Raw genomic sequence first — 10175 nt, 5'->3', positions numbered from 1 at the left:
AAATCGGTCAACCCTCCTCCCACGCACCTCAAGGGGAAGACCTAATCGATATTACTTATCCTCGTCTGTGATGGAGAGTTGCAGTACGTCCTTAATCCCCCGCACGGACCCTTAACTCCCCGCACGAGCCCTTAACTCCCCGCACGAGCCCTTAACTGCCCCGCACGGGCCCTTACCCCTCCACGTGGTAGGACACATGTGCTCCGACAGCTGCTGAGGGCAAGACGCACTCCTGTGATCTTCACGCCAAGACGTACATCCTTAGTGCCAAGCGACACCAGGCCAAGTGGATTATCGTTCTCTGTCCACCCGACTGCTGGAAGGTCACGCATGTCCCGACGCTGGAAGGTCCACCGACTGCTGGAAGGTCGTGCATGTCCGCCCCCGACTGCTGGAAGGTCATGTCCGCCCCCGACTGCTGGAAGGTCGTGCATGTCCGCCCCCGACTGCTGGAAGGTCGTGCATGTCCGCCCCCGGCTGCTGGAAGGTCGTGCATGTCCGCCCCGGCTGCTGGAAGGTCGTGCATGTCCGCCCCGGCTGCTGGAAGGTCGTGCATGTCCGCCCCGGCTGCTGGAAGGTGCATGTCCGCCCCGGCTGCTGGAAGGTCGTGCATGTCCGCCCCGGCTGCTGGAAGGTCGTGCATGTCCGCCCCGGCTGCTGGAAGGTCGTGCATGTCCGCCCCGGCTGCTGGAAGGTCGAGCATGTCCGCCCCGGCTGCTGGAAGGTCGTGCATGTCCGCCCCGGCTGCTGGAACGTCGTGCATGTCCGCCCCGGCTGCTGGAACGTCGTGCATGTCCGCCCCGGCTGCTGGAACGTCGTGCATCTCCGCCGGCTGCTGGAAGGTCATGCATGTCCGCCCCGACTGCTGGAAGGTTGTGCATGTCAGCCCCGACTACTGGAAGGACGTGCATGTCTGCCCCCGACTACTGGAAGGGCGTGCATGTCTGCCCCGACTGCTGGAAGGTCGTGCATGTCTGCCCCCGACTGCTGGAAGGTCGTGCATGTCTGCCCCAGACTGTTGGAAGGTCGTGCTGTCTGCCCCGACTACTGGAAGATCGTGCATGTCTGCCGACTGCTGGAAGGTCGTGCAGGTCTGCCCGACTGCTGGAAGGGTGCATGTCCGCCCCCGACTGCTGGAAGGTCATGCATGTCTGCCCCTAACTGCTGGAAGGTCGTGCATGTCTGCCTTTGACAGTGTAAAAGACGAGCATCTGCTAACACTGAGGAAGAGAAGAAAGATTTCTCTTAAGACCTGACAGTGATGCAGTTTTTTCCCTGAAATAGATACTGTACAGACATAATGCCAACCAACCGAGATATAGGGAGATACAGTGCATTTCCTCACGCAGAGATGGAGAGATAAATGTATTCCCTCACGTAGAGATGGTGAGATAAATGTATTCCCTCACGTAGAGATGGAGAGATAAATGCATTCCATCACGTACAGATGGTGAGAAATGTATTCCCTCAAGTAGAGATGGAGAGATAAATGTTCTCACGTAGAGATGGAGATAAATGCATTCCATCACGTACAGATGGTGAGAAATGTATTCCCTCAAGTAGAGATGGAGAGATAAATGTATTCCCTCACGTAGAGATGGAGAGATAAATGTATTCCCTCACGTAGAGATGGTGAGATACAACTCCAGCACAACTGACATCATATACCATCTTTCTCCTGACGCTGGGGGATGGGCCTCACGACAGAGGAAAAAAATAATCCCATTTGTGGAGAGACCGAGACCCTCAATTTGAAGATAAGATAGAGATATTCCTCTTAATGACGAGACAAAGATGCTCCACTAATGAGGGCACAGTATTAGTCCTGATTGGGAACACAAAAATCTCCTCTGATGTTGGGAAAATTTTCATTACTCAGGTTGACAGACAGACGAACTCGTTCAGGTAGGGAGGGGTGAGTCGGGCGGAGTCAGGAGGCAGGGGAGTCAGGGAGGGCGGAGTCAGGGAGGGCAGGGGAGTCAGGGAGGGCAGGGGAGTCAGGAGGGCAGGGAGTCAGGAGGGCAGGGAGTCGGGAGGGCAGGGGAGTCGGGAGGGCAGAGTCAGGAGGGCAGGAGTCGGGAGGGCGGGAGTCGGGAGGGAGGGGGAGTCAGGAGGGAGTGGGGAGGGAGGGAGTGGGGAGGGGGAGTGGGGAGGAGGGGAGTGGGGAGGGAGGGAGTAGGAGGAGGGAGTCGGGAGGGAGGGGAGTCGGGAGGGAGGGGGAGTCAGGAGGAGGGGGAGTCAGGAGGAGGAGTCAGGAGGAGGGAGTCAGGGAGGAGGGAGTCAGGAGGGAGGGGGCAGGAGGAGGGGGAGTCAGGAGGAGGGAGTCGGGAGGAGGAGTCAGGAGGAGGAGTCAGGAGGGGGAGTCAGGAGGGGGAGTCGGGAGGGAGGGGGAGTCAGGAGGGGTGGGAGGGAGTCAGGGAGGGTGGGAGGGGAGTCAGGAGGGTGGGGGAGTCAGGAGGGAGTGGGGGGGAGTCAGGAGGGTGGGGGGTCAGGAGGGGTGGGGGGAGTCGGGAGGGGTGGGGGAGTCAGGAAGGGTGGGGGAGTCGGGAAGGGTGGGGAGTCAGGAAGAGGTGGGAGTCAGGGAAGGGTGGGGGAGTCGGGAAGGGTGGGGAGTCGGGAAGGGTGGGGGAGTCAGGGAAGGGTGGGGGAGTCAGGGGGAAGGGTGGGGGAGTCAGGAAGGGTGGGGAGTCGGGAAGGGTGGGGGAGTCTCGGGAAGGGTGGGGGAGTCGGGAAGGTGAGGGAGTCGGGAAGGGTGAGGGGAGTCAGGGAAGGGTGAGGGGGAGTCAGGAAAGGGTGAGGGAGTCAGGGAAGGGTGAGAGTCAGGAAGGGTGGGGAGTCAGGAAGGGTGAGGGGGAGTCAGGGAAGGGTGAGGGGAGTCAGGGAAGGGTGAGGGGAGTCGGGAAGGGTGGGGGGAGTCAGGGAAAGGGTGGGGGAGTCAGGAAGGTGGGGGAGTCGGGAAGGGTGGGGGGAGTCGGAAGGGTGGGGGAGTCGGGAAGGTGGGGAGTCCGGGAAGGGTGGGGGAGTCGGGAAGAGGTGGGGGAGTCAGGAAAAGGGTGGGGAGTCAGGAAAGGGTGGGGAGTCAGGGAAGGGTGGGGGAGTCAGGAAGAAGGGTGGGGAGTCAGGAAGGGTGGGGGGAGTCAGGAAGGGTGGGGGAGTCAGAGGAAGGGTGGGGGAGTCGGGAAGGGTGGGGGAGTCAGGGAGGGAGGGGTGGGGGGGGAGTCAGGGAAGGTTGGGGAGTCGGGAAGGGTGGGGGGAGTCAGGAGGAAGGGTGGGGGAGTCGGGAAGGGTGGGGGAGTCGGGAAGGGTGGGGGTGGGAAGGGTGGGGGAGTCAGGAAGGGTGGGGGAGTCGGGGAAGGGTGGGGGAGTCGGGAAGGGTGGGGGAGTCAGGGAAGGGTGGGGGAGTCAGGGAAGGGTGGGAGTCGGGAAGAGGGTGGGGAGTCAGGGAAGGGTGGGGGGAGTCAGGAAGGGGTGGGGGAGTCGGGAAGGGTGGGGGGAGTCAGGAAGGGAGGGAGTCGGGGAAGAGGGGAGTCAGGAAGGGGTGGGGAGTCGGGAAGGGTGGGGAGTCGGGGAGGGAGTCAGGGGAGGAGGGAGTCGGGGAGGGAGGGGAGTCAGGGGAGGGAGGGAGTCGGGAGAGGGGAGTCAGGAGGGAGGGAGTCAGGGGAGGGAGGGAGTCAGGAGGGAGAGGGAGTCAGGAGGGAGGGAGTCAGGAGGGAGGGAGTCAGGGAGGGAGGGAGTCGGGAGGGAGTCGGAAGGGGGAGTCGGGGGAGTCGGGGAGTCGGGGGAGTCGGGGAGTCGGGGAGTCAGGAGGCGAGTCAGGGGAGTCAGGGGAGTCAGCAGGGGAGTCAGGGGAGTCGGGGGAGTCGGGGGAGTCGGGGGAGTCGGGGGAGTCGGGGAGTCGGGGGAGTCGGGGGAGTCGGGGGGAGTCGGGGGTCGGGGAGTCGGGGAGGGCGGGGAGGGAGTCAGGCGGGGAGGCGGGGAGACGGAGTCGGGCGGGGAGGACGGAGTCAGGCGGGGAGGACGGAGTCGGGCAGGGGAAGGACAGAGTCAGGCAGGGGAGGACGGAGTCAGGCAGGAGACGGATCCAGGAGGCAGGGGAGGACGGAGTCGGGCGGGGAGGACGGAGTCAGGCAGGGGACGGAGTCAGGCGGGGAGGACAGGTCGGGCGGGGAGGACAGGTCAGGCAGGGGAGGACAGAGTCGGGCGGGGAGGACGGAGTCGGGCGGGGAGGACAGAGTCGGGCAGGGGAAGGACAGGTCGGGCAGGGGAGGACGAGTCGGGCGGGGAAGGACAGGAGTCGGGCAGGGGAGGACGGAGTCGGGCGGGGAACGGAGTCGGGCGGGGGAGGACGGAGTCGGGCGGGGGAGGACGGAGTCGGGCGGGGGAGGACGGAGTCGGGCGGGGGAGTCGGATGGTGGAGGGGGACAATCGATAGCGAGCCCCGCCGACCCCCACAATCACCACTTGTTGATTTACCGGCCTCCCTCACCCAGCCTTTCCTTACCCACCCAGCCTCCAGCACCCAGCCTCCAGCACCCAGCCACTCCTTCCCGCACCCAGACCCTCCCCTAGCCAGCCTCCCTCACCCAGCCAGCCAGCCTCCCTCTCCTCCATCCTCACCTTTTTTTCACCCAACCACCCACCTTCCCTCACACCTGACACACGATACACCTGTGTTGACGTGTACAGGAAGATGTCTGTATCTGTATTGACATGCACAAAAATGACCGAACCATCTTATTCTAGCCTGACTTCATAGCCTGAACTAACCTACCCTAACTAACACAAACCTAACTTACCCTAACCTACCTTCATGTAGCATAGCAAACCCTAGCCCTAACTATGGTACCTGTAACATCATGAGCCACTTAAGAGGACTCCCATTAATCCTTTTACCATGGCGGCTGTGATGATACTGTAGGGAAACCTTCAATAAACGGCACACCAGCACCAACTGTTGTTGCTCAGACTCGTACAACAGTGTGTGGCCACGCATGACTGTCCCCCGGCACGTACAACAGCGTGTGGCCACGACTGACTGTTCCCGGGCACGTACAACAGTGTGTGGCCACGCATGACTGACCCCGGGTACGTACAACAGTGTGTGGCCACGCATGACTGTCCCCGGGCACTTACAACAGTGTGGCCACGAATGACTGTCCCCGGGCACGTACAACAGTGTGTGGCCACGAATGACTGTCCCCGGGCACGGACGGTCGTGTCTGAGAGGTACCTGCCCCTTTAATTCGGCTAAGTAACGCCCCCAGCTGGAGTCGGAGTCGTATAATAGTGGTAGTAGTTCCTTACCAGTGGTGACCTGTGGTGGTGGTGATGGTGATGGTATTGGGGTCGTTACCGTACCCATTATGATGGTAGACCATCTGAGGGCACCACCATTACAACACCACAAAGCCTGGAGCACAACACACGGCTCACTCCACCACCACCAGACACCCGGTGACTCCCTGCCTACTCTATTAAACAGCATACAACAAATCCCAGCCCTAAATACATGCAACCACCTCTCCCATAACTACCATACAACTCAATCCCAATCACATACTGTACACCACGACACCACTCACAATACACACACACACACACACCTGACCTTCCCTACATCAAAACGGTGGGCAGGGGTGGACGGGAAAGACGGGTGTTACATGAGGGTCCTGCAGGCATCGATGGAGCGGCCAGAGGGGCCGAAAGGGGGAAGTCCCGGCACCCCCCTCTGTCTGTTTCACAGAGGTTCGTACGGTGCATATAACTTGTAAGTGAAGACGTAAAACTGAACGCAACTACTGGACTTTCAACTAAAGGACGAATGTGACTTTTGTATTGAGACAATGTTAGGTAGATAAGTTCATCTGACAATATATAAGAGAAAACTAATGAACAGAATCTGTGTACATTATTTTAGTACGGCGCTGAGTGAACACATCCAATTAAACTACAGTAGTCTCAGTATAACGTTGTTGCCGTGTTCGGAGTCTTGATTATTTTTGCCAAGTCAAATAACTACTTTCATTCTTACATTTTTAGTTACGAGGAATATTTATCGTACGAATGTTTGTAAGGCAGAGCCCACGACCTTAGTGAAGGTCTGGGCCAGGACACTAAACTAAGGTAGGTGGGCGTCGCTGTACTGCAGGGTACAGCGCCTACTGCTCTGTATCGTCGTTAATGACAGCATTACTGTATATCAGCCATTCCTGACTTACTGATCAGCTTTGCTTCTCTTAAAAGTTGTGCTTTAGAGCAAATTTCACCTGTAAATATTTGTATAAAACTATCACTTTCTATTTCCTTAACATTATTTACCCTCCATGTCACACCTGTTAAGTTTTCTGTAGGACACACCAGCAGAAAACATATGTTACAACAGTTATAAAGATCTCTATTCGGGCCACCCCCTGTGCTATGTAGGTAAAAGCTTGCTAGTGAATAAGTGAACATACTACACACACAGACAACGTCAGCTAGAAAAGGTACAGAAAAGGGCCTGCAGAATCATACTCGGCGCAGAATACTGCGGCTACACCAACGCTCTCTCCACCCTGGAAATGCCATCCCTCATTGACCTCCACCACCAAGCACTGGAAAGGTTCGGCAGTGGACTACTGCACCACCCTCGTCATCGTCCCCTCCTGCCCCCCACCCAACTCGCGCAGTCCGCCACTACAACAAAATACAGCCCACAAGAGCCCGCACCGATAGATATAAGAACAGCACCATCCCATCTATTGTTAAAATAATAAACAACTCCTGATTTATGTACTGTACAGCCCTGTAAATGTACTCAATGCATATTATATCATTATGTCTAAATCAAATGTAAGTCTGTATATTTTCAGCCACTGGCTGCAACTCTATTAATAAACCGTTTATTATTATTATTATTACTACACAAGCACACGTACGTTTCCCTGGGGATAACTTTATACACTCTGAATATAATGGTGTACCCAGCGTGGGTCGCCTTGAGAAAGTTTTTTTAGAAGGGACAACTGCTTGTGAGAGTTCTTCAGGATGGGTTTCCGATACATTACGACTGAGGACATCCACTTGTAGGGTCGTATCTCCAAAAGAAAAATATGAAGATTTAGAAATAGTTTTAACTATCAGGAGTTCCCTGCTGATGATTATGGTAAAAAAATTATGTTAACAAAACTAAGAAAAATAATGTATAGATAATCCATACAGTTGAGTTTAATATGGTCTCAGTAAACAAACTCAACACAGACCGGCTGAAGGAGGAGATAGCCGGAACATAAACAAGCCGAGTGGTTCACACACCATTCATTATCTCGGCACACTGGTATGCTCGACGCAACACAAATATCTCTCTCCATTATGCTAAGTAAAATACAGATAAAAGTTAACCATAACTCGCCAAAGTATTTTTCTTGCTCGACCAAACATATGTTTAGACAACTCACGATTGTGTCATCAAACGAAGTTATTTTTGGCTTAAAAAATAAAGTACAATAACTGAATTAAAAAGCAAATGCAGTACCTAAGGTTTCAGAAGATAAAAAAATTCCGGACTACGATTTTGAACGTAATGGCTGGACTGTGTCAGACTTTGAACTCCTCGCCAAGGGAATTTTCTTAACAAGCTCCATTGTACAACATAGCAGGAGCGAGCGTCTTGTGAGGGAGGAGGAGGAGGAGGGGGGGGGGGAGGTGTTAACACTGTCAGCCGTCGTGACGTAAATCATGACAACTATTTAACTCGATCAACAATAGTGGGTCTCTTATGATATAAAATACCACCCACACACACACACACCCCTCGCACCCTCGGGGGTGGAAGGAAAATTTTATTCCACGCGTGATTATTATTCCAAGAAAAGCGGTAAATTCCGGATGACAGCACACGATACTAATACATCTACACCAGCCAGACACTACGTGAGGGTGTGGGGGCAACAGCCAAGTTACGTCCTAATAATTATGACAAATATAAAATGTTTAGCCAGACACCTATACGAGACAAATACTTTAGCTGGGAAATTAAACCGTGTAGTCAGATATCGTCAGGACTACAGCACTCTAAACAAACTTCTGTCAGACACCGTCACGACTGTTGAAACAAATTGTTCAGCCAGAAAATTCACATATTTAAAAATTACACGCTAACTGTACATGGCTGAGCCTTCCGGGAGTTGCAGCTCTCTTGAAAAGGACACTTTAGAATTCTGTTTAAACACTATCGTACGTAAAAACAATTGCAGAAGTATTAAGTTACTCGAGATACGACACCTGACACTTGGTGACGTAGATGTAGTGAATCAGTATCAGAATGGCAGTCTTGTTGAGTATTGTGTAAGCGCTGGTCGGTTGGCGTGGTTGTTATTAGTGCCGGTATATTTTTCACCTTTATCAGTCCACTCTAAGTCAAGTCATTGAATTTACAATTACATTTCTCATTATATAATTCAAGTCACACTAACATGCTAGGTTCACTCCACATGAGCTTCAAAGACAAGCAACTAGTTAGAAGACTTCACCAGGACACGAATTTATTTTGCAAATTTGATGACCACCAGACTAGGGAGGTCAGTAATTTGATCAGTGAAAGATACCTGCATAATACAGTTCAATTTAAATCTTATCCACTTCTTCGTAGATCCTTTTAAAAATCTTAAGTCTTCAACTGTTCCTTTTCCTTGCAATTACTAATCAATATCTCAGTCCTTCGTAATATATTCGTTCACAGTCAACATGTAATCCTCACCTCTGGCAATAAATCTAGTTTTGTAATTAGCCGAAGGTTGTTTGTTTTTGTTCTAAAATCTTTCCGATTCACAGGCGGAGAACTGCTGCGCCACGCACTCCTGTCACCAACTTCTTCTGTTGGTCGAATAAAGGAATTATGACCAAACTTTGTTGGAGTATTACTTGGGTAAGAAAGAAAAGTACGCTCGGCTTTAAATGTAGTATATTGGCTGCAGCGTGCTGCCTGGGTGAGGAGATTTTTATCTAATTTTTCCTTCTAAAGAGCAGTTTGTTTTTTAAGGCTTTGATAAGGAGTAATATCCGCGCAACTGAGCACTGATCGCGTTTCTAGGATGGTGATTTAAGAGGTCATAAAGTGGAGTTCGTCACGCATCTGGTTGAATTTCAGGCGGTGGACACAGAACTGGCCCGTCCCTGGAAGACATCCAACCCTTTCTCTTCTTCCCTCAAGACTGTGTTCCCTTACTGGAGTTTCACGTGAGGAATTTTCTTGATGAATGGGACTCTCTGAAAAGGTTCGGAAGAGATGGGACAGTTTTGCAGTTTTCTCGATCGACAAACATTATCTCAGTGGATTTTTTTCGCTCGCGAGGATATATTAAGCATACTGACCATTAAACTTAATAACGACAACAGGTGCCACAATAACGCTAAAACAGTTGATACACACCTGGAGAGGAAGAGTATTGTATATGCCACCAACGATACTCGTGAGGAAATGTATTGAATGTTGAAGAGCTCAAACGTATGTACTGTCCGACCATTTGTTCCTAATCCATTAAGGTACAGTAGTTATGAAGATCTACATAGTGTCCATTTTCCTGAATGATTTTGCATTTTTTCGTCAGGCATTCCAGAGGTAATTCTGTCCTCAACGCCAAGCTGATTTGAAAACAATTGAAAACTGATCCATATTTTGCGTAATGGGGGCTTGGGGCTCGGCGGTTCCCAATAAATAACTATGTTAACAGTGATAACCCTCTGGTATGTTCTTCTACCACCGTGTTACTTGTACTATTCCAGATGATACTAAATGTTACACAAAACTTCTTCGAGATATATATATATATATATATATATATATATATATATATATATATATATATATATATATCAGGTTCCTTCAAGAGAGCTCAGGCTCTCCACTGGCTCAGCTATGTCGATAAATTAAGCGAGATAGTAGTGACTAGTAACGATGTTAGTAAGCAAAAAGACAAACTAAAGCCTAATAAGTCACCTGGTCCCGAGGAGATATTTGCCAGAGTATTAAAGGAATGTAAGGAAGAGCTTAGTATGCCCTTAGCAAAGTTGTTTAACATGTCCTTAAAAACGGGTGTAGTACCAGAATCCTGGCGGATAGTGAACGTAATACCGATTTTCAAGAAGGGAGATAGATCACTATCCTCTAACTACTGACCAATCAGTCTAACATCAAT

At 52.2% G+C, this 10175-nt stretch overlaps 1 protein-coding gene across 1 annotated transcript; it reads right to left on the bottom strand.

Annotated features, from left to right (window-relative positions):
- Positions 1-241: 241 nt before the first annotated feature.
- Positions 242-847, bottom strand: LOC121868661 (circumsporozoite protein-like). The gene has a single exon (XM_042369498.1). It carries the CDS (start codon positions 845-847, stop codon positions 242-244), a length of 606 nt encoding a protein of 201 aa, XP_042225432.1.
- Between the last annotated feature and the right edge of the window lie 9328 nt (positions 848-10175).

This window comes from Homarus americanus, unplaced genomic scaffold, assembly GCF_018991925.1.
Source record: "Homarus americanus isolate GMGI-L3 unplaced genomic scaffold, GMGI_Hamer_2.0 scaffold30535, whole genome shotgun sequence".
NCBI classification, from domain to species: domain Eukaryota; kingdom Metazoa; phylum Arthropoda; class Malacostraca; order Decapoda; family Nephropidae; genus Homarus; species Homarus americanus.
This window is presented reverse-complemented; position numbering and strand designations above follow the sequence as displayed.

Coding starts and splice junctions, on each gene's coding strand:
- LOC121868661 (XM_042369498.1), bottom strand. CDS start 847: ATGACCTTCCAGCAGCCGGCGGAGATGCACGACGTTCCAGCAGCCGGG.